The sequence below is a fragment of the Pygocentrus nattereri genome, chromosome 14, assembly GCF_015220715.1.
Source record: "Pygocentrus nattereri isolate fPygNat1 chromosome 14, fPygNat1.pri, whole genome shotgun sequence".
Taxonomy (NCBI): Eukaryota; Metazoa; Chordata; class Actinopteri; order Characiformes; family Serrasalmidae; genus Pygocentrus; species Pygocentrus nattereri.
Window position 1 is genome coordinate 30,537,501 of NC_051224.1, and position 24,601 is coordinate 30,562,101.

Genomic DNA, 24,601 nt, shown 5'->3' on the forward strand with positions numbered 1-24,601 from the left:
AAGCACTGAGAAAAAAAAGAAAAAGATATTTATTATTATTTTTATTATTATTTATTATTTATTATTATTATTATTATTATTACTACTACATGTAAAGCACATCCCAAACACACTCAAGTCTAGCAGGCTGAAAATTCTCCAAAGAAGCCATCTGTACTCAAGCAGTTGTGTGGCTCAATGAAAAAGACGGAACCCATGCCATCAGGATCTTGCTACAGCTTTGGATACAATATATATCGTTTCAGGCTCATCTTTGTGGGCCAAAACGCCGCAGACTTCAGCTCGCTGCCTCATTAAACACAACAGATTCAGCTCAACAGCTAATTAGCAAAAGACTCATGAACTGAATTGAGAGCATTTACCCTCATCTAACGCTAATATCCCCAGCACTTTGGCACAGAAGCTCCCCAGTTTGACATGCCTGCACTATTCACACAAAACTGGCCATAAAAACTTTCATGACCTACAAAAAGATCATTGAATTTCTCTTGAGTTTACAATCACACAACATTACAAATAAAAAAAAACATCCTAATATCTTCTGTTTGTAGCCATTTATCCATGAAGGATAAATTCATTATGATCAAAAAAGAAACAATTTACATTGACTTGCTCTCAAACTATAGCCATATCTAGTTGCTACATCGGTCATGCATTTTGTCAGGTGAGTCCCGGAGCTCGACATCAATTATTTTAGATGCTATATACCCCAATTCCAATGAAGTTGGGACGCTGTGTAAAACAAATAATACGATAAATAAATAAAAACAATACGATGATTTGCAAATCCTTTTCAACCTATATTCAATTGAATACAATACAAAGACAAGATATTTAATGTTCAAACGGATAAACTTTATTGTTTTTTGCAAATATTCACTCATTTTGAATTTGATGCCTGCAACATGTTCCAAAGAAGTTGGGACAGGGGCATGTTTACCACTGTGTTACATCACCTTTCCTTTAACAACACTCAATAAGTGTTTGGGAACTTAGGACAATAATTGTTGAAGCTTTGTAGGAAGAATTCTTTCCCATTCTTGCTTTGATGTACAACTTCAGTTGCTGAACTTATGCGCTTCATAATGCGGCACACATTTTCAATGGGAGATAGGTCTGGACTGCAGGCAGGCCAGTCTAATACCCGCACTCTTTTACTATGAAGCCACGCTGTTGTAACACGTGCAGAATGTGGCTTGGCATTGTCTTGCTGAAATAAGCAGGGACTTCCCCGAAAAAGACGTTGCTCGGATGGCAGCATATGTTGCTCCAAAACCTGTATGTACCTTTCAGCATTAATGGTGCCTTCACAGATGTGCAAGTTACCCATGCCATGGGCACTAACACACCCCCACACCACAAGAGATGCTGGCTTTTGAACAATGCGCTGATAACAATCCGGACAGTTCTTTTCCTCTTTGGCCTGGAGGACACGACGTCCATGATTTCTAAAAACAGTTTGAAATGTGGACTCGTCAGACCACAGGACACTTTTCCACTTTGCATCAGTCCATCTCAGATGAGCTCGGGCCCAGAGATGCCGGCGGCGTTTCTGGGTGTTGTTGATATATGGCTTTCGCTTTGCATGGCAGAGTTTTAACTTGCACTTGTAGATGGAGCGACGAACTGTGTTCACTGACAATGGTTTTCTGAAGTGTTCCTGAGCCCATGTGGTAATATCCATTACAGAATGATATCAGTTTTTAAATGCAGTGCCGCCTGAAGGATCGAAGGTCACGGGCATTCAATGTTGGTTTTCCACCTTGCCACTTACTTGCAGAGATTTCTCCAGATTCTCTGAATCTTTTGATGATATTATGGACTGTAGATGATGAAATCCCTAAATTCTTTGCAAGTGAACATTCTTAAACGTTCTTAAACTGTTGGACTATTTGCTCCCACAGTTCACAAAGTGGTGAACCTCACCCCATCCTTGCTTGTGAACGACTGAGCCTTTCAGGGATGCTCCCTTTATACCCAGTTATGACACTCACCCGTTTCCAATTAACCTGCTCACCTGTGGAATGTTCCAAACAGGTGTTTTTTGAGCATTCCACAACTTTCCCAGTCTTTTGTTGCCCCTGTCCCAACTTCTTTGGAACATGTTGCAGGCATCAAATTCAAAATGAGTGAATATTTGCAAAAAACAATAAAGTTTATCTGTTTGAACATTAAATAACTTGTCTCTGTAGTGTATTCAACTGAATATAGGATGAAAAGGATTTGCAAATCATCATATTCTGTTATTTATGTTTTACGCAACGTCCCAACTTCATTGGAACTGGGGTTGTAGTTGGGAGTGGGCTTTACACATAGAAGAAAAAGTCATGCTTTATTAATATTATGACTACTAGCATGATTATTAGAGAAATAAAGACGTGTCCCATTAATGTCAGCATTAAAGTCAGCTCCAAAATTGTTATACTGGGATATACAGCATTTTGGAATGAAACTCTTCAAATATACCTTAGGTAAGTATGTACGCACAGGCTACAGATGCTTAAGGTACTGATCATATCCACCATATACAGAAAGTATATTCTGAGCATTAGAGTAATCAGAGTAATGATATTCCAACCACCTGATCACAGGTAAAAAGCATAATGCATCTTTAGTTTTCAATCAAGAGAGATTCAAGTTCAAAAGCACTATGATAAAGCATGAAATGAACTACACATAACAAAACATACCGTGTGCTTGGAGAGTTTTCCTCTTTCCCACTCAGTTTACTGAGAGCTCTAGTCGATGGCTTACTCGGTTTATTCCTGTGCAGAAGAGGAATTATAAATAAACAAGTAAATAAATAAATTATTCTGCAACAATTTCAACAAAATCAGCTCATAAGCCACTCGTGAGAAATGTACAAGTCTTTGTGAGCTTAATTGTTAAGCCATCTATAAGTTTAATATCTAAAACCATAATACTTCTCAGCTTCCAGGCGAGAGGCAGCACGAGTGGTGGCTCTAGTTTTTGTCTCTTCCCCTTCTTTTTCATCATCTTCTCCAGCCTCTGTCTCTTCTTCTTTCTTCTCTGGGGTCTCTGGATGCACAGAGACAAAAAGATACAGTACTCTGCAAAAGTTTTAGACACCTGGGAAAATTAGACTTAAAAAGATATCTATTGGGGCAGCAAGTCAATATCATAGTAATATTAGTGCAATAAGTAGTGGTTTTACATAAGCTAATGTGTGTTTGTTTAACCACTGCCAAACCTATCCTTGAGCAGGTACAATAGAATTTTTAGTTAATACCTAACACCTTGTTAAGATAAATTAAGTCTGCTACTGATGGAATTTCACAAATCTATGTAATGGCTAGAGTCGTCCAGGAGAAATTTGGAGCCAAACTTTGTTCTTCAACCAGGCTACTTGTCATTCTTATTACTTTTTTCAGTATTTATGTTTATTTGCCTTTGTTCAAGATGAATGTTTTTGAAGAATGTACTTATATGCCTAATTGCACTCTACTGTATGTCTGATGCCTGTTTAATGTCTTCTTGAACACACTATGATTGCATTCCCAAACCATGCTGTCACAAGCACTTTCACAAGCACACAGTCATACCTGGTTCGTCTGTTACAGGGGTAGTTTTAGAGGGTCGGCCCCTGCGTGCAGTCTTCTTCACAGGTTCTTCTTTCTCGTCCTCCTGCATTAAAAAGACACACATAAAGGGAGTGTGTTGTGTGTTATATTGTGCCTCCATTTTGTGCTTTGATTGTGCAGTAAGTTTTAGTGTAGTTTCAGTTTTAATCTTGCTTTTACTTTATGTAAAACAGCATTTTTAGTTTTAATTCTTATTTAGCTTCAATTTCAGGTAGAAATAAGGCACTAAAAACAGTTAAAAATGCACCGTTTTTATAGAAACTGCTAACTATGCAGTGTGTAAGATCTAATACTACAACTCCAAAACACAGTTCTTATACAATGTATGTACTTATAAGAACATAATGCAACAAAGCGATGGACAATCTTGTTGATAGCTTTGTCTCTATAAGCCTGTCTATATCCATTTTAACCAATAGTGGTTGGTTAACATGGTGGGTAATATCACTGTCCTCAAACTAGGACAACAGACTAACTAGTTCTCGATTCCCAGCTATATTAAGCTAGTAAGAGTACTTCGGCAAGACTTCTTGTGCTGCACTTGCCTACCTCTGTGACATGGTTATACTTTGAGTTGCTATGGGTATGATCATCTGCCATATACATACATACATACATACATGTAAATGTACACATGCATCAATACATTTGCATGCTTGTGGTCTTAAGATTTGTTCAAGTACCCAATGTTTACAACATTTTTACACCATACAGGGAGCAAGTCACAGCATGGTTCCTATTTTCCCCTTTTAGCATTCCTGCATTCTCTTTTAGCCTTGCTGCTAAGAGTGTCACAGACACTCTTTTTTTTCCTGTTTTAGTAATGCTAAACTTGCATAACATGCATGCTTGGCTAGGCTTTCTTCACAATGGAAAAAAAAATACTATATATATATATATATATATATATATATATATATATATATATATATATATATATATATATATATATATATATATATATTTTTTTTTTTTTTTTTTTTTCCCTCTGTAATTTTATTTCATTTTTTTTTTCATGTAATTTTATTACAAATTTTTTTCATTTTGTGTTAAAGTGTAAATCATGGTTTTAATTTAGTTTCCTTGAGTTTAAAGGATCTCTACTACAATTATTCCCAAACCAGTTCTCAGGGCCCCCCAGACAGCCCACATTTTTCATTCATCTATTTGTTGTGATATATCTATGAAAGTAATCAATGAAAGTGTCAATGTTTAGTCAGCATCCTGGAACAATGACACTGACTAAGAACATGATTTATTTTTAATAATCACAGAAGACAAAAAAAAATTGTTTTCAATAACAAACATTCAAACAAAAGACAAAAAAATTTGTTTTCAATTCCAAACATCCAAATATCTCAAATATTAAGTCAGCTATGTTAGTGTTTGGACTTTAGCTAAAAGCTTCCTGTCACCATGCCATAATCATTCAAATAACTTGTTTTAGAATAATGGACCATGATAAATTCAAGCTTATTCATGATGTTCAACACTAAGTTGCTACATAGCGCCCCATAATTTTTTCCCAAAGTACTGTGAAATATAAAAAGACATCCAAGAGCAGTTAACTATTTTAAAACAAACACTTTTGATTTTCATTACAAATAATGAACACATTTTACAAAAATGTGTTTTTGTTAAACATAACTCTGGTCTTTGGTTGGGGAATTGTGATAAGTATGTGAGGTCTGTGTAATGAGGTGTGTGGTAGAGTGTAAAAGATTGTGCAACATCTACTCACTGCATCCTCTTTAGAGTCTTTAATGCTGTCCTTCCCTGCTACCTCCTCTCTGTTCTCGCCTTCCCCCTTGTCACTCGCTTTCTTCTCCTCTTCTCCATCATCACTGGTTTTCTTCTTCTCTTCACCCTTATCACTCGGTGTCTTCAGCTCTTCCTGCTTCTCTACCTCTTCAGACACATTCTCTGAAAGAGAAAAAAAAAAAAAATAATAATAATAATAATAAATAAAAAGAAAAATACAAGACCACGTCGCATATTGGGTGTGTGTGTCTGTGTGCGCGCATGTATGCTAGTTTACCGCTGTGATCTCGGGCACGTTTTACATGTTCCTCTTCCTCAGCTGGTAATACCTTCAAACATATTTAACAACAGAATCATTTCACATATCCATAACCTTAAAAAAAACTGAAACTGCATTTCAGAAAAAGACTCACCTTCCCAGAATCCTCCGCTTGGTCAGATCTCTTTCTCTTCAGTGCAGGTTTAGCTGGCAATTAAACCACAGTTACAGTTGAGGAAAAAAGCAAATGTATATATTTGTGTGCTGAATACACTGTGCTGGTGGTTTTTATGGTGTACTCTCTTTAATGTAAGGGTCCCTCACTTGTTACATCATTGTGCATCAAATGAGTTTGTGAAAAATTTGAACTCCCCCAATGTGTTATCGGAAATGCTGCAAAAATCCACATTAGAGATCCAAATGAAAAATAAATAATCAACTAAATGAATCAATAAAATACAATATAATTACACTTCACATATACTTTACTAAACAAATACTTTACAGTTACATCATTACATATAGCATGTCATTGTTAAAAGTCAGTCTGATGGAAACCCTTCATTCAGATTTTATGGCTATGGACAGGGTTAGGAGCCACTCTGTCAATATTCCATAATCCTGGTACCTTCCTCCTGTGTGCCATGCTAAATGATGCTTTGTATCAACGATTAAATTGGTAAAAGCAACACAATGTTTCAATTTAACCAATTACAGACTTAAACTTACAGACAGAAATACTGCAAGCAAATGCTTTCATTATGCCTGCTGTAGGCTATTAAGGATAATGAGCTTCTAATCACTGACCTGTAGTGCCAGTCTGAGCTCCAGAACGCCTTCCTCTGCGCAGCTGCTGAACGAACACACACACACACACACACACACACACACACACACACACACACACACACACACACACACACACACACACAAATCAACATACATTACTATGCAAAAGACAGAGATTTCCCTTCTGCACAGATTTTTTCAAAACTTCTGCATAACTAAATGGTTACCATGTCAACAAAATCATTTGGGGTGGTATGGTATGAAATGGTTATGAATTAAAATGTATTTCAACCTATTTATTTAGATGGATAGAAGAAACATGGGAAAAAAAGTCCCCAAATCCCCCCTATAACCAACATTACATGTAATAGCTCAAGACACACTTGGGTTCACTGGTGTTTCTGGATAGCAAATAAATTGTCTATATTTGTGCTGTGGACACCACTGTGTAATATAAAAAAAAAAAATTAAAAAATTTAAAAAAAAAGACAGACCTCTACAAATTCACAACAAATCAATCTGAACGACTTTGTTTATATAGCAACCACTGAAGTATGTAGAAAGTTTGAAAAATTGGTGGAACTTTCTTTTTTACTAGGAAAAAACAACACATTTAGCAAAAACTAATTAAATAAATAAATATATCAAATTTGTTTAGTATTTAATGTATCTATCCTTTGCCTTTAACAGCATCTATCCTTTTTTGTGCCATGCTTTCAGATTTTCAACAATCTCCTTAAACATGATACACCACAGTGGTAAAAATGCCCCTGTCCCAACTTTTTATATAGTCATATATTTTTCAAAACCAAACAATTTTACAGTTTTAATATTTGGCATGTTGTTTTTTGAACTAGTTTCAACTAAATACCCAGTTTAAATGATTTGTACATCACTGCATTCTATTTGTTTTTACATTTTGCCCAGCACCCCAACAGACTTAATATATAAATAAAGGGTCTGACTTTTAAAACACTAGGATACACATCATTACACACATTCACATGCTAACAATAAATGTAATCAGATGAGATTTAAATTGACTGCACCTCTTTTTGCTCCACCTCCTCTTCTGTAGGCTCTGCCTCTTGGGTCTGTGACACTTGGCCTTAAAGGAAATATTTTAGATGTCATTTGGTTTAGACTATTAGACTAGTATGCATGTTTTTATGTGTAAGAGATTGTAAAGGCTACAAATACAGCAGCATGTATTGGGAAAAACAAGCAGGGAGTACCTTTCTTGCTCTGCATGTATTTTTCTAGTAAAACAGCAAAAGCAGGGGTGTGCAATATAATATTTATCTTGAAGAAAAACATGCTTACTGAGCATATCTTTGGTACTTAAAGAACACTGATAAACTGCATGTTTCATGACAAAGAGAGAACAATTAAGCTAGAATTCAGTGTAGAATATAAAAATGCTCACTACAAAATTATTTGATTCATAGGTTTTAATAGTATTTCTTAAATGTGGCACTGCTGGTTCTTTTATGTCTTTTTTCCTCAAACTTCAGAAAAACCAAATATTGTCATGCATATCGCCTATTGTTAAAATGTCTTAAAGTACTGTAATGTCTTTTTGCCATCTTGCCATCCTCTAAACAAAGGTGTACGAGTGTGTTCTTACATGTCTCTCTCTGAGGAGTTTGTGCAAGTTTAGATGATCGTCCTCTGCGCGGCGCTCTACTCTCTGTCCCTTCATCAGCCTCCTCATCCTCACTCTGTCAGGAGAGATATGAGAGTGAGAGAGAGTGAGAGAGAGAGAAAAAAAAAAAAAAACACAAGGGGAGAACAGGAAAACCAGTTTCAATACACAGCATACTCTACCAGACATTGAAAACAGGAAGCATATCAAGCCTCTACAGAGGATGTTTTTAAATTAAAATTCTGCACACTTTAATAGACAATTATTGTTTATTTGCTGAATTTAACATATCAAAAAAAAACAAAAAAAAACTATGGCTTGTGCAAAAGTTACGGCACATTTTATGTATTTTACTTTTTTCTAGTATGTTGATCTCAGCAAATAAATGGAACTAGTGCACTAAAAATTTCTTAAAATGCCATGTTTGCTGTAGAGTATGTGCTAACATATTTTCACTTAGAAAGTCAACAAAACACATGATTTGATCAAGGGTGTATAAACTTCTGTATACAACTGTACACCTTGCTTTACTTTTTACATCTCTCTCGCTGGCTGCTGCCTGAATCATTCAGTTCTCTCACTAACTATCCCACATTACAAGACTGCAAACAAATTTAAAAACCTCCCAAAGTTTCCAGTCATTCTGAAGCAAGACTTGAAGGCAAAAGATTGATTTGTTTTCTCCCTCAAACTACCAGATCATACATGCCACTTCCAATCAAACTCATAACCTGGAAATGTTTCCAATTGGGCAAAATGTGCCGGAAAGGGCGAATTGGGATCAAAACCATATATGGCACTAGAAAGAAGGAAAAGAGGGGGGACAACAAGAAAGAATGAAAATAAAAGTGAAAGAACAAAAGAAAGAAAAGACACACAAAGGAGATAAAAACAGAAAGAGAGCTGCAATAAACACATTACATACTCACTTTTTTCTGAGTTGTTTTCTCAGTCTCTTTGTTGCTGGCCTCTTGATCGGTCTGGGCTTTGGATGCTAAAATATGGAAAACATTTGGAGTGTTTCTCTTCATTCTATCTGCTGATAAATGTGTTTACATGATATTGTAAATCAAACAAAAACACACACCGCTTTCCTTGACTGCTGCTGCATTTTTATTTGATCGTCTGCCTTTGCGGGTCACTCTGCCTTCCACACGGTCATCCTGTACAACATGGGGGGAAATGCTTATACATTAATGTGTTAATACAGTTATGTATAGTTTTACTGATACTGAATGAGTCTTTACCACTTCTGACACATCAGATCTGTCCTCTTCCTGCCCATCAGACTTGGATGCACTACCTAAACACAGAGGATATGCAGCACTAAGATAACTACTGACACAAACATACAATACTTTATAAGTGTAGCTTACATTTGAAAAACAGTTCTGTACACAAACACAGATGCTCCGAGACCTACTGGGTTGTTTGATTAGTTTAGGGGGTCGTCCTCTCCGTGCTGGCTGTCGTTGTGTCTCCTCCACATCCTCAGGTTTATTCTGTGGTCAGACACCCAGAGCTCAATGTTGTTCATTTAAAAGTTTCTTACACGGAACAAGGACACAGTGTCATTGAGGCAAAGCACTGTCCTTAAAAAGCATCTAATGGTCTTTGACTGCTAATACTGCCATCTTATGGACAATTTTCAGCCTGTTAAATCTGAGAGTGGGTGGGCGAGTTACAACCTAGTTCCATGAGGGGCTTTACATCTAAAAACAAACTTTCCTCTTTTTGTCTCTTTTTATAGATAAAGTTTTTCAGTATCAGAAACCATTTAAGAAACTTGACTAATTCTAAAGCAAGTGTGTGCACACAAATTCCTAGCTCCAGTGCAAAACTAAACATGCAAACTTCCAAGTTTCACAGAGCGTGATTTAACGTCTGAAAAAAATAAGAAGCATTTTGTGTACAGTTAAAGCGTGGGTTGGTTCAAATAAAAAAATTACTATTATGAAAACCTAGTACTACATGTTTTTCTGCTGTTGTAAAGATGGAAAACACCCCATTTTTTATATGCAATGCAAGACTTTGAAAATCCCTCACAGTCTGAAGTCTCTTTAGAAAGGGGTGCTATTAACACGCAAGTTGCCATAAATCTAAACCAGAGGGAGTTCACAAATTCATGTTTGCAGTAACATCTTCCAAAATGATATGTAAAGCCAATTTCAAAACATGTTGGGTTTCTCAAAACCGCTGAATATTTCATTTTCATTATAACGAATAGAAACTTGGTGGGAGGTGATTATAATCAATAACTGCAATAATTCATCTAAAAACTATCATGCCAATTTCTAACATTAAAAACTTCAAATCTACATGATTCAAGTGATTGGCATACTCATTCATTCAAGGCAATGAGACTACATGTATGTCTAAATGTTCCCAAAGTATTGTAAAATAAACAAGACTGTTGTGCACTCTGTACCTTTGGATGTGCCTTCGACTCTGACTGCTTCATGGTTTCAGTGTGGTGCACACCTGTGATTAACAAAGAAACCCATGCAGATTTACACAGAAACTGTGAGTTTGTAAACAAACAAATTAATTTAGTAATTTTATTAAAATGGCAAAAGTTATGTATATACACATACACACCTTTTATGCAACACTCACCTGAGGTTTCTGCTGTCGTGGAGTCAGGTGCCTCTGTGGTGTCTGCACTGTCATGCTCCTCTTGCTCTACAGTTTCTGGTTGTTTTTCCACAGCCTGATTACACACAAACATGTGCGCACACAGGTTAGAACAGCTCCATCAAAAGGACAAAAAACAGGAAGGCAAGTAAAAAAAATAAAAATTACCACAAATGTAAATCACAGTAATAACAGACCACAATAATCAGACTCACTTCTGTTTCTGTATTGGTTGTGGCCTCAGTCACACTATCTGTAAGTGTTTCCCTGGATCCAGGTTCAGTTGAAGCATCACCTGCATTTTGAAACCACAAAAGAAGGTATTGATAAAATATGCTCACTGCAGAGGAACAGAGCCTAAATAGATGCTCTATAAGCTGAATAATATGAAATTCATTTTTATTTTCTTCCCAAATGTTTTTTGTTTCCTCTTTTACTTGTACATGTCCTAAACATACATATACCCTAAAAACTAAAGCTTATATTAATTGTACCTTGAGATTGTGATACATCGTAAATGTCATCATTATACATATTCATACTTCAACTAGTGTGGCAACCAGTGTTCTAAAATTGTACCTGATGCTCCTGCTGGTTCATCCTTAGAAATAAGTTCTGTTGAAGAAACCTCCGACTTGGGCTCTGATTCAGCCTCCAGGCTGCTCATCTGAACATGATCACACACCTACAATGTACAAACATAAGCAAAAGTTAAATGTCAGAAAAGTGACAAAGTGTAAGACTTTATATTCATTTAAAGTCTTGTATTTTGTAAATTGCAAACATGTTTTAAAGACATTTTGCTGTAAGTAAACGTAGTTGAATAGCACTGCATGTAAAGCTAAATCAACAAAATTTTGAGCAGATACGATCAAGCTTACCTCTGACACCACTTCTTCAGTAGCTTTATCTGTAGCCATGCCTTCAAAGTTCGGGTTGGCTATAGCTGAAAGAAAAGAAGAAGAAAAAAAAAACAATAACAATCTGTCCAATAACTAACAAAAAGTCATTTTCATAACAAATCTTAAACATCAATCAACAAATCAATGCAAATATCATGTCGGTTTTTACCTATGCTTAACAACTGACTTAGCAGTTGAAATAGTAACATGGCACACAACTGTGGTACTAACTACATTCAAAAATAAATATCATTACCATCAGTGTTTTCATCTCCATCCTGTGACTCTGCCTCCTTCACACATGGCAAGGCAGTAGCATTTGTTTCGCTTTCCGACTCTGTCATGAAATCTGCAGCTGTTTCTGATGCCTCCTCTGCACCACCTGAAGCTGAAGCTTCCACATCTTGTGTGCAAATGGGAGTAGTCTCTGTGGCAATAGGACTCTGTGCCACTGAAAGGTCTGGGTCCATGGAGAGCAGAGTGAGAGCCGCTTCCTTCATCTTTATGTCTGCTTCCTGGAATGAAGGCACAGCATCTTGCCGTTCAGGCAAACTAGTCATTTCATTTTTGGCAGCAGAGGCGCAGACATCCATAAGCGTCAAGAGTGCATCTGCATCTGCAGGGAGGGGGCAGGGCTGTACCTGGCTTTCTGTAAGTCTCATGGCTGCCTCCTCCTCATCCTCAGGCTCTGGAGTAATGTCACTCAGGGCATCATACATGTCATCTTGAACAGCTGTGCTTCCAGTGTCAGATGCTGGGAGCGTGCCAGTAGCTTGTGGGGCTGTTAAACCAGTAGAATCAGACTCTGGGCAAGAGTTGGCAGGTGGGCCAGGCACTTGTTTAGTAAGATCAGTTTCTGTGTTTGCATCCAAGGCCTCTGAGGCTGTGAAAGCAGACTCTGTGCTCACAGCATGTGAGGCTGTGCAATTTGACTCCACCTCCAAGGCCTGTGGGGCTGTGAGATTAGACACTGTCAGAGAGTCTGGGACCTGGGGAGCTGGGAGATGAACCTTTGCGTCCAAGGCCTTTGGGGATGGGAGATCAGATGCTGTCAAAGAGGCTGACGCCTCCGTGTCTGTGAGGTTAGATTCTACGTCCATGACTTGTGGAGCTAAGGGATTAGACTCAGTCAGAGAATCTGGGGCCTGGGGGGCTGGGAGACTAGCCTCTGTGCCCAAGGCATGTGGGGCTGGGAGATTAGACTCTGTCAAAGGGGCTGAGGGCTCTGTCCGATTAGACTCAGAGCCTGTGACCTGAGGGGATACGACATTAGACTTTGTCTTAACGGACTGTGAGGCTGTAAAATCAGATTCTGTGTCAAAGGCCTTTGAAGGCATGAAATCAGATACTGTGTCTAAGGCCTGTGGGTCTGTATGATTAGAGTCTGTGAGAGAGTATGAGGCCCGTGGGGATGTAAGATTAGACAGTGTGTCTATGGCCGATGAAGCTGTGAGATCAGTTTCCATGTTCATGACCTGTGGGGCTGGGAGTTCAAACTCCGTCTTTAAGGCTTGAGGGGCAGGAATATCATATTTGCTGTCCAAGGCCTGTGGAGTTGTGAGATTAGACTCTGTGTCCATGGTTTGTGGGGTGGTAAGATTAGATTCTTTGAGAGAATCTGAAGCCTGTGGGGCTGTAAGATTAGATGCTTTGAGAGAATCTGAAGTCTGTGGGGCTGTAAAATTAGACTCCATGTCCATGGCCTGTGAGACTATGAGATTAGACTCTGTGTTTACATCCTGTGGGGATGCGAGTTCAGAATCGGCCTTACAGGCATGTGGGTCCGAAAGATCCGGCTGTATGTCCGAGGCCTGTGGGGCTGCAAGATTAGACTCTTCATCCATGTTCTCTGAAGATGGGAGTTCAGACTCTGCTTTGTGGGCTTGTGGGTTTGTAAGATCACACTGTATATCCAAGGCCTGTGGGGCTGCAAGATTAGACTCTTCATCCATGGTCTCTGAAGATGGGAGTTCAGACTCTGCTTTGTGGGCTTGTGGGTTTGTAAGATCACACTGTATATCCAAGGCCTGTGGGGCTGCAAGATTAGACTCTTCATCCATGGTCTCTGAAGATGGGAGTTCAGACTCTGCTTTGTGGGCTTGTGGGTTTGTAAGATCACACTGTATATCCAAGGCCTGTGGGGCTGCAAGATTAGACTCTTCATCCATGGTCTCTGAAGATGGGAGTTCAGACTCTGCTTTGTGGGCTTGTGGGTTTGTAAGATCACACTGTATATCCAAGGCCTGTGGGGCTGCAAGATTAGACTCTTCATCCATGGCCTCTGAAGATGGGAGTTCAGACTCTGCTTTGTGGGCTTGTGGGTTTGTAAGATCACACTGTATATCCAAGGCCTGTGGGGCTGCAAGATTCGACTCTACGTCCACGGCCTGTGGGGCTATAAGATGAGACTCTGTGTTTGTAGCCTGCGTAGATGAGAGTTCAGACTCAGTCTTTACAGCTTGTGGGGCTAAAAGATCAGATTGTATGCCCAAGGCTGGCGAGCATGAGAAATTAGAAACTGCATCCATGGCCTGTGGGGCTGGCAGATCAGATTCCAGGGCCTGTGTATCTGTGAGATTAGACTTTGTAGTGGACTCTGGCGCCTGCTGGCCTGCAAAATCAGATTCTGTGAGAGAGTCTGACCCCTCTGCAGCTGTAAATTCAGACTCTGTGAGATTAGACTCAGCTTGCATATCTGAAACTGTTGGTGGGGAAACTGTTTCGGCAACCTGTACCTCTTCACTGACGATAGCAGGATTTAGAGAGCCAAAGGAAAGCTCATTTGCTTGAGAGCTCCTCTTTTCCTTCTCACTCTCTCCTTTCTTCTCAGACTCTTTTATCTTCTTTTCACTTGCTTTCTTTGTGGTTTTTGCTTCTTTCCCTTTCTCAACAACACGGTCCTCAGATACTTTCCTATCCTCTTTTGTTGCTCCTTCCTTCCTCTTCTCCTTGGAGCATTCTGGTTTGCTTGGAGTTGTTCCTGCTTTACTTTTGGCCTCTTGACTTGGAGGTTTTTTGTCTAGCTTACCTGCTAGAGGACTCTGAGGTTTTAAATCGTCTCTAGACTTGGATCTCATTTTTTCTGAGACAGATTTTACTTTTGAGCCTGCCTCTGAGTCCTTGACCTTTCTACTTTCCTTGTCTATGTCTGAGTGTTTGGGAGGCTCACCTGTGCCTGAATCCTTACTGTCCTGTCTGCTCTTAACCTTCTCTGCAGGTTTGACTTCGGTGTGACTTTTTGACCGTTTCAGAACATCTTTGGGGTGCTTGTCTTTTTTCTTAATGACTTCTGAAGTGGTCTCAATCTCCAACCTCTCCTCAGTGGATCCTGTGGAATCCAGACGATGCAGTGGTTTTGAATCACTCTTACTCAACAGCTTTTCTCCTTTTGTTCTCTCTTTCTCTTTTTCTTTGGTAATCTCTGTGGATGTTTTTCCTTTTTTCAAGTCCTTTAGCATTGTCTCCTCTCCAGCTGAACCTTCTGACATGGACACTTTTCCTTCCCTGATGGCCACTGAAGTCTTCTTTTCTCCTTTCACCTTCAACCCTTTTTTCTCTCCTTTATCATCACCTGTTCCTTTTGCTGGCCCTCCTTCCTTCTCCTCTGCCACAGTCTCTCCTCCTTTTCTGCTCTCTGGCTTCTGTTTGTGCTTGGCACGTTCATCAGAGATTTTCTCTTTATCTTTCTCTCTTCGCTCTTTCTCCTTGGATTGACTGTCTCTGCGAACATGCCGCTCACCCTTACCACTGCCTCTTTGTCTGAGTGTCTCCTCTGTCCCCATCTCTAGGTCCAATATGAATGAGTGAGTGCGGTTTTTGTCAAGGATTTTGCGTGGCTCGCTCAAATCTTCTGAAATGCTGCCACTCTTCTTCCTGCGCTGCTCCTCTACCTCAGACAGCTTTCTCACAGGCTTCAGAGGATTTGCTTTAGACTTTAGCACCTCCTAGAGAGACAGTGCCATATCATAAAAAAGAACCAACAATGACAAAGCAAGAAAAGAAAGACAAAGAAAAAGAGAGGGAAAAACTCACATCCTTCTTTACTGGTTCTGCATCGCCATCATTTTTCCTCTTGCCTCCAGAGTCATCTTCTTTTCTAAATCCAAATAAAAGAAGAAAACATGATCAAAGTCATATTTGCAGGACGCATTCTACATATTTAAATGCATGTACACACAAACACACACACACACACACACACACCGTGAATCTCTCTTCCTCTTCCTGCTCAGTGCCACTTTCTTTTCCAGAACTTTTTTCTCCTTCCTTGCCTCCTTTGCTTGAGGCCGTGTAAGATCTTGATTGGATGATTGCTCTTTCTCTGCCAGAGATAGATTGGAGATCAGTTGCACACACAAATGCAGCAAAAAACCCAGTCACTTCTGTGGCTTCTACGGTAAAGCTTCACTTAATGTCTTGAACAACTTGAAAAACAGACTTTTCTGCAGTTTGTTAATGTAATAAGCAAGTGCCAACTCTCCGAATATGAATTTTATTCATGTAATAAATCACGTAGTGAGTTGGGTTATTGCTAATAAAGAGACTGATAAAACGAGATGGTTAAATCTCACCCTTTAGCTCTGCCTGTGTTGTTTTCTGTCTCCTCTTCTCCTCCAAACGTTCCCGATTCTGTTGTCTCTTCAACACCCTCTCCTCCTTCTCCTTTGCCTGGAGAGAGATTGAGAAAGAAATAACACTTGTTAAATATAACCCCAATTCCAATAAAGTTGGGACGTTGTGTAAAACATAAACAAAAACAGAATACGATGATTTGCAAATTCTTTTCAACCTATATTCAACAGAATACACTACAAAGACAAGATGTTTAATGTTCAAACAGATAAACTTTATTGTTTTTTGCAAATATTCACTCATTTTGAATTTGATGCCTGCAACACTTTCCAAAGAAGTTGGTACAGGGGCAAAAAAAGACTGGGAAAGTTGAGGAATGCTCAAAAAACACCTGTTTGGAACAATCCACAGGTGAGCAGGTTAATTGGAAACAGGTGAGTGTCATGATTGGGTATAAAGGGAGCATCCCTGAAAGGCTCAGTCGTTCACAAGCAAGGATGGGGTGAGGTTCACCACTTTGTGAACAACATTGTTGAGAACGATGTTTCTCAATGTGCAATTGCAAGGAATTTAGGGATTTCATCATCTACAGTCCATAATATCATCAAAAGGTTCAGAGAATCTGGAGAAATCTCTGCAAGTAAGCGGCAAGGCAGAAAACCAACCAATTTGAATGCCCGTGACCTTCCATCCCTCAGGTGGTACTGCATTAAAAACCGACATAATTCTGTAACGGATATTACCACATGGACTCAGAACACTTCAGAAAACCATTGTTCACACAGTTCATCACTCCATCTACAAGTGCAAGTTAGAACTCTGCCATCCAAAGCGAAAGCCATATATCAACAACACTCAGAAACGCCGCTGGCTTCTCTGGGCCTGAGCTCATCTGAGATGGACTGACGCAAAGTGAAAAAGTGCCCTGTGGTCTGACGAGTCCACATTTCAAATTGTTTTTGGAAATAATGGACGTCGTGTCCTCCAGGCCAAAGAGGAAAAGGACTGTCTGGATTGTTATCAGCGTAAAGTTCAAAAGCCAGCATCTCTGATGGTATGGGGGTGTGTTAGTGCCCATGGCATGGGTAACGGACTGCTGAGCAACTGAAGTTGTACATCAAGCAAGAATGAGAAAGAATTCCACCTACAAAGCTTCAACAATTAGTGTCCTCAGTTCCCAAACGCTTACTGAGTGTTGTTAAAAGGAAAGGTGATGTGACACAGGAGTAAACACGCCCCTGTCCCAACTTCTTTGGAATGTGTTGCAGGCATCAAATTAAAAATGAGTGAATATTTGCAAAAAACAATAAAGTTTATCCGTTTGAACATTAAATATCTTGTCTATGTAGTGTATGCAATTGAATATAGGTTGAAATCATCGTATTCTGTTTTTATTTATGTTTTACACAACGTCCCAACTTCATTGGAATTGGGGTTGTATGATATAAATGAGAGACCATTGCATTAATGGAGATACAGTTTAAGGACAACCTTTAATGGAGTTTAATAACTGTAGACTGAATAGAGATCTAGATTAGGATTAGGTACCAGACTTTTAAATGAGAATAAGGACTGCAGATCAGAAACTACAGCCTTAATTAAACCACTCTCTCACCGCAGAGCGCCGTCGCTGCTCCACTGTCACCTCATCATCAGAGTCGCTATAGTAACGAGAGTAGAGGAAAGGCTTGTGTATGTAGCCTTGGCGTGCACCACGAGGCTTTTTCTCCTTATTGTCTTCTGAGTCCTCACCACCAGACTTCTTCTGAACCTTATCATCTACAGAAAGAGACACACACATATATAAAACAAACAACACATAACTACATGGTCAATGTCACTTCATATAAAACTTACATTTTAACACAGAGTAATTTTAACTCAATTTGTTTGTGTTTTTGGGCATGTAGGGCAGGAAAACTGTTGGTACTTCATTGTAGCCTCACCCTCAGATGTGATCTCTCCTTCCTCAGTGGAGTCAGACGGAGGCTGGTCATCCTCACTTTCACCCTCAAATGATGAGAGATCACTCGTGTGCACTGAACTCACTGTGATATCACTCAGGCCCTCCAGATCTGAGTCCTCCAAAGAGTATTCTGAAACAAAACATACACAATCATGAGCAAACAAAACCCCAAAAATACAGCTACAACTGGAAATAAAATTCTCTCCAATCAATTTACCCATGCTCTGTTCATAAATGCATTCTATTGTAGATTCTGTTGTGAAGCTGTTTTACAGAACCCTTGCACTTCCACTTAGTGTGATGAGAGGAAGTAAGACAAAACTTGTAGGACAGATTTTGTCAAAATATCAAAATTGAATATATAACAACTCAGATCAGATGTATTTTTTATGCATTCAAACTAACATTTTCCATAGTGGCAAATTTGTTTTTAGTGCCAACTTGCAAAACTTGCAACAACACAGTCCATGTAGTCTGAAATGTTTAATGCCTTTAATATGATGTTCTTTCTACATGAAATGTTTGCCTACACACTACTTGATACCCAAGACATTCAAGAAAAGGTTTTGGCCTAAAACATTTTTATTTTGTTCCAAGCTGTTCATAATAGAGAGGTACATGCAGGGAGTTGTAAGGCAAAACAGTTTCTAAAGAAAATGTATTTTTTCAGATTCGCCTCTATTTTACCATTATCAACATTACTGACACATATGACAAAACAGAAGACACATACAGGTTCACTAGTTGTTTTGCGATGTCTACAATGCAAATACAGCTGTTTGATTTACTATCCAAATCTCTCAATGTGGCTTTAATTGAAATTAGAAATGACAAAATACTGAGTGGTATGCTGGAACACTCTGAGAAACAATGTTTTTCGAATTTTGTGCTGGCCTTAAGGCCATTACCTTCTTTGAGCCTTTCTCTGGCTCTCTGGCGGATGTGCTGTTTCTCTGAGGAGGACTTCTGCCCGTCCGCATCTCTGCTCTCCTCTTTGCTCTTCGCAGACACTTTGCTGCTGCTCTTTTCTTTCATCTCATCTTTTTCTTCTTTTCCCCCTTCTTTCTCTTCTACCTCCTCCTCTTTCTTTACCTCTCCACTATCTGCTTCTCTCTCTACCTCCATCTCTCTTTCCTTCTCTCTCTCACTGTTCATCTCTCCTTCATTCATGGGCTTCGGCTCATCTTTCTCTCCCTCCTCCTCTCCCTCCCTCCTCTCTGTCTCATCTTCCTCCACCAGGCTCATATCTGCCTCTCCCTCCTCCGTTTCAGTGGCGAGGCCATCCGGGGTGAAGTCTCCGCTTTGAGTCCTACTGCTGAATGGATCCTGAGTCTAACACACAGGCGCAAACAAAAAGAGATGAATTTTAATGAATCATAAAACGATTAAAAAAAAAACAAACACATTTTAAAAAGTAGTTTTGCAAAAACATCATATATATACAGCTACTATGTAGCTAACAAGTGGCTGAAGCTTATTACCACCAGTTTGCATTGTATGACAATCATTGCATTGTTGCTAAGTTGTTCTCAAATCTCTGACACTATGCCATTGCTTGGGGGCTACTAGCCAAGTGGTTACTTCCAAAGAGAGTTGGCAGAAAAAATTCAAGGAAAAAGCGTTCCGCAGCTTTCCTCCAGCAACTACACTCATTAATGTGCATCTTAGTCTGCGTTTATTACCAATTCTCCAGTCACCAAAAATCACAAGTACTACTGCTATTTCTAATAATAATAATAATGATAATAATCGTTATTTTTATTATTATTATTAGTAGTAGTAGTAGTAGTAGTAATTTTCTATCCCCCTATTTTTATTTTAATGACAGCATGCACTCCAGCTGGCATGGACTCTGCAAGTTTATGTAAAAGGCTCTGATCAGTATATCATGATTAATTTCTTAAATTTGCTTTAATTTGAACAGTGATCTAGAAATAGTGCAGAATTTCAAATGGCTCTACTTTACTTTCTCTACTATTTTTTTTGTTTTGAAGTGTTAAAGATTGTGAAACTTGCCCTTGTTTATTCCCCAGATAAAAACATATATACATACACATGAGTAAAATAACCTTTTTAGTTATATATATATATATATATATATATATATATATATATATATACACACACACACACTTAAAAGTAAAAAAAAAAAAAAAACTCATTTGTTTTGTAAAAGTGTTGTTATAAGTGGTGCAATACTTTTGCTATGTCGCCGATACATACCTGGCTCTGGGAGCAGAGTGAATCTGTAGGGTCGTTGACTGCACTGGAGACTGGAACTGACAAAGCATATGATAATAAGGAAAACAAATAGAAAAAAGTACATAACTTTACAAACAAGTGGGAAAGAAACTGAACTGAGTGAGAAAAAAAGGTCAGAAAAAAATTGCACAGAGTGAGAAAACAAAAGACAGAGTGTGTAACATCCTGTGAGGTGAGAGGGAGAAGATGTGTAAGAATTTTCCCAATATTCCCCATATATATCATATACCATTCACTAAAGCACAGAGCATATTTAGAAATTAGGTGAGCCTTTTAAGGTTATTTTTACTCGTCTTTTAACAAATACATCTCATGTTCAGGGTCCATTTAAAAAGGAATCACATCAATTTTTCCAAACTGAAATTCTTTGCTCTAAAAAACTTACCAAGACAGTGGTGGTGATAGGAACCAGACATCTGAAGAGTTTAATGCCTCTAAAAGCTCCCTCACAGGAAAAATTAGCACATGAAAGGGTTAGAAAAACATTGCATGATGCCTCATGCATTGTTTTGTGATTGATTTTGATCAATTTCTGGCCAGTTAAAAAAAAAACTCTTAGATGGAGGGATCCATGCAGACCACTGTAAGGCAAAAAAGTCTGCTAAGAAAACTTATATTTTCAGATTTACCATCATGAACAATACATTTAAAAATTCAGAAGAATGTGTAGGTCCACTGGTGGGCAGCAAATAAAATGAGAATTGTTGCATTTTAGACATTGGGACCCTTGGTTCCTATCACCACTTACAACGGATCCTTTAGAACCAAAACACTCTCAATGATTTAATTATGCAGAAAAATGATCTTTTAAATCAGACTCCATCTCAAGTGCATTTACACTTGGCTTTTTCATGATCTGACATATCAGTCCAAGATGTGTATACAGGCTCTTACTAATTTTTATCTAATTACAAATAATCAGTTCTGTGTTGGCCTGCCTTAGGTGCACCGTGGCCATGCTGTTACCTGGAGATGGCAGCTGAGCTTCTTGTTTTTCCACAAATGGGCCAGGAGCAAACGGTGGCTCCTCCTCCTCCATGTGACTGCCAGGAGACAGAAACTGCCTGACGACCCGCTCCACCTGTGGCCGAAATGTGTGGTGTATCTTAGGATCGACCACCTGAGCCACTATGCGGTCCACACCTTGTTCCAGCATGCCTGACCTGCACCACAGAAGATAAATAATAAACAACAACTACAGCCATCCATTCCCATTAACTAGGACAAAAATATAAAAGCAAAAAACTGGCTATTTAAATGTAGGCAAAGTAATAAAAAAATGCAGAGATCATAACAGTTTGATTAGATGATTTAATCAGGCTGAATTAAGTAATCAAAGATAGATAAATTGATTACATAAGGAATCATTAGCTACAGGGGTTTTCCATACTCCCAGGCATAAAATCGAACTGGAATCCAATAAACTCCAAACTGGCCGAGAATTGGCTAATAAAAAGAAGAGCCTCATTCACAACACTCAGGAATCAAGGGCATACACCCATATCTTCAGAACCACCTGGACGTCAGGGAAACAAACTTACTGCAGCACCAACTGTCTGATGCTGTTGCGTAGCTGGTTCTTGTTCAACTGGGGGCTCCAAGTATGGTTGGACAAATGGTTAGACACAAAGTTGTCCACTCGCTGCCTCAGGTGTAGGTAAGCAGGCTGGAAACAAGTAAAAAAAACAAGTTTTATAATACAATACATAAATTACATTCACCATCAGTGTCAGTGAGCTGTATTAATATGTTCTGTTTTTAGCCAACACCTATATGGCAGAAAGATCCTTAAGGAGTCCAGCCCTCAGAGCGTTAATGTTTTTTTACGGGTGAAATCCATGCTATTTAACTACCTCCCATAACTCTCCATGGGGTATAGAACTGTCTTGTATCACCAATTCTAAATATAAAATAGTTAATTGATATTATTTATACACCGTCATCTGAATTATACTTTCAGATAGTCAAGAAAAATCTCTATGGATAAACACAAGGCTGAAAAGCCACAAATGAATGCCCATGACTGTCGACCCCTTAGACAGCAATGCATTAAAACCCAGCATGCTTCTGTGACAAATATCACATGTGCTCAGAAATACTTTAACAAACTGCTGCCAATAAACATCGTTCTCTGCTGCATCCATAAGTGCAAGTTTGGACTGGACTACACACAGCATAAGCCACACATCAGCAACGTCCAGAAACGCTGCCAAATTCTCTGGGCTCAAGCTCACCCGAAATGGGTTTAATGCACAGTGGAAGCGTGTATTATGCTCTGATGAGTCGACCTTTCCGATTTTTTATGGAAATAATAGAGGTCATGTTTTTCGGGCCAAAGAAGAAATTAACCATCCAGACTTAAAAGCGTAGAGTTTAAAAGCCAAAGCTTGTCAATGCAGGAGAGTCTTAGGGAGTGACTTCAACATCTGTGAAAGCACCATTAACGCTGAACACATATTGAAGCAACATATCGCTGCTGTATGAACAAAAGTTTACAAGAGAAGGAAAAAACATACTTTGCTTTTAATGTAAGTCGATGGAACCAGACTTTTCGTCCAAGTAATTTTAGGATGTTTCTTTTGGTCCATTCATAATGAAATGTACACACAAAGCATATAAGGGCAACAAGTACTTCCAAATGATGTCAAAAACTGAAAAACGACAAAAATGGAGATACAAGGTTTTGTTCCGACAGCTCAACTAGCCTTAGTACAGAAATATTACACTACACACAACGTTCAAACAAATGTCGAACAGCAAAATAGTGCCAGCGATAAGATTACATGCGATTTGTTCTTCTGTATAAAAACTTGGCATAACTTGGTTATAAAAGCACAATTGCTGAGGAATACTGAGTCACTGTCTTAGTGCTCAGCTAAAGCTTGCGGGAGGAAAATTTATATATACATATGAAATATCAATAAAAAGTCATTTCCTTTACTCAGCCCAAATAACACCATTTAGCAGGCTATGATCAACAGAGTACCACATAACTTGCTCTGACTGGCCTAAAAGGATGTAAACATCTATAGTTATGCACTATATGTCCAACAGTCTTAGACACCCTATGGTCATTGGTGAACTAAGTATAGTCTATCGACCAGACATACCCAGCGAATAGCATCCTGTGACCACTGATGAAGGACCGGAGCATGTCTAACACAAACTATAGAGTAACAGATGAGCTACTGTCTCTGAATTTACATCTACAAGGTGGACCAACAAAGTAGGAGTGTCTTAAGACTCCAGCAGCACTGCTGTGTCTGATTCACTTGTACCAGCAAAACACAAACTAACACACCACCACCACCAGCACCACCACCACCTCAGTGTCAACGCAGGGCTGAGACTGACTCCCCATTATTGTCCTTGCAGGTATCAAACCTTTGAACATACCGTGTATCATATATGATATAAGCATACATTTTTTATTATGAATAGATTCTCAGTTCTGTTAAAAACTCAGTATTCAGATGTGCTCAAAAGACTACATTTAATACAATTAATAGCTCACCGTTTAGCCACATGGATCATGTTCAAACCTTCTTCTGATCTGGGCTCAGGGACAGAATGTAAAGAGCAAAAGAAACTGTATATTTCAGAAATGGACATTATCAGGTTAAAATGTTTTAGCAGCTACATGGCAGCAGCCTGAATGTATGGCTTGTAGCTAACGTTAGCGAACATCTCAGGACTCTTAACTAATAATAAGAAGTTATCCGTCGCCACCGGTTTTCACTGAATGCAAGTTTAAACTTCTTCTCCTCTGTAATTTCTGCTCTATAACCGCTGAGATGTGTTCGCAGACATTAACTTCAGCGCCTACCTTTGTATCGACGTCCGCCAGACAGTCCCTCCTGAACTGGTCAAACAGTCCCTGCGTCTTCAAGTGATTCACAATCATAGCGACCAGCTGGGGGTCTCCGGGAGGTAAACCAGCCATCTGGGACACTGAAATGATTAAAAACGCAGCTTATAACGGCACGTATGTTTTCACTCAGACTGAGTGAAGCTGCAACAGAGAGGAGGTTTTCATATCTGCGCCTTCTGTGCTCCGGAAGTTGACCGTTCACAGCGAATAAAGAAAACAACAGCGCCACCGACTGAGCTTCTGAGGGAACAGCGCCCTCTGCCGAAAGCGCAAAAACTGCTTTAAACGTGCACATGCAAAAGTATCACAAGCCACAGGGCGAACCTTCAGTTTTTTAA

At 39.0% G+C, this 24,601-nt stretch overlaps 1 protein-coding gene across 2 annotated transcripts in view; it reads right to left on the reverse strand.

The window, feature by feature from the left end:
- bod1l1 (biorientation of chromosomes in cell division 1-like 1) overlaps window positions 1-24,447 on the reverse strand; it is a 25,932-nt gene extending 1,485 nt beyond the window's left edge. The window contains exons 1-30 of one of the 2 annotated variants that reach the window (XM_037544801.1): window positions 24,219-24,447; window positions 21,934-22,058; window positions 21,359-21,555; window positions 20,354-20,409; window positions 19,039-19,462; window positions 18,111-18,260; window positions 17,780-17,943; window positions 16,164-16,260; window positions 15,796-15,913; window positions 15,625-15,688; window positions 11,849-15,536; window positions 11,572-11,636; window positions 11,270-11,375; window positions 10,906-10,985; window positions 10,673-10,766; window positions 10,485-10,537; window positions 9,480-9,558; window positions 9,304-9,359; window positions 9,144-9,219; window positions 8,986-9,050; window positions 8,039-8,132; window positions 7,461-7,519; window positions 6,430-6,472; window positions 5,777-5,829; window positions 5,641-5,692; window positions 5,344-5,525; window positions 3,564-3,645; window positions 2,925-3,039; window positions 2,691-2,765; window positions 1-5 (exon numbers count right to left, since the gene is read on the reverse strand). The exon at window positions 1-5 is cut by the window's left edge and continues 1,485 nt beyond it. In XM_037544801.1, the coding sequence (XP_037400698.1) occupies window positions 1-5; window positions 2,691-2,765; window positions 2,925-3,039; window positions 3,564-3,645; window positions 5,344-5,525; window positions 5,641-5,692; window positions 5,777-5,829; window positions 6,430-6,472; window positions 7,461-7,519; window positions 8,039-8,132; window positions 8,986-9,050; window positions 9,144-9,219; window positions 9,304-9,359; window positions 9,480-9,558; window positions 10,485-10,537; window positions 10,673-10,766; window positions 10,906-10,985; window positions 11,270-11,375; window positions 11,572-11,636; window positions 11,849-15,536; window positions 15,625-15,688; window positions 15,796-15,913; window positions 16,164-16,260; window positions 17,780-17,943; window positions 18,111-18,260; window positions 19,039-19,462; window positions 20,354-20,409; window positions 21,359-21,555; window positions 21,934-22,058; window positions 24,219-24,335 (6,634 nt within the window). In that variant the 5' untranslated portion in view covers window positions 24,336-24,447. Of the gene's footprint in view, window positions 6-2,690; window positions 2,766-2,924; window positions 3,040-3,563; window positions 3,646-5,343; window positions 5,526-5,640; window positions 5,693-5,776; window positions 5,830-6,429; window positions 6,476-7,460; window positions 7,520-8,038; window positions 8,133-8,985; window positions 9,051-9,143; window positions 9,220-9,303; window positions 9,360-9,479; window positions 9,559-10,484; window positions 10,538-10,672; window positions 10,767-10,905; window positions 10,986-11,269; window positions 11,376-11,571; window positions 11,637-11,848; window positions 15,537-15,624; window positions 15,689-15,795; window positions 15,914-16,163; window positions 16,261-17,779; window positions 17,944-18,110; window positions 18,261-19,038; window positions 19,463-20,353; window positions 20,410-21,358; window positions 21,556-21,933; window positions 22,059-24,218 lie in introns of both variants that reach the window. The other variant, XM_017705354.2, reaches the window with a different exon arrangement.
- Window positions 24,448-24,601: the final 154 nt, after the last annotated feature.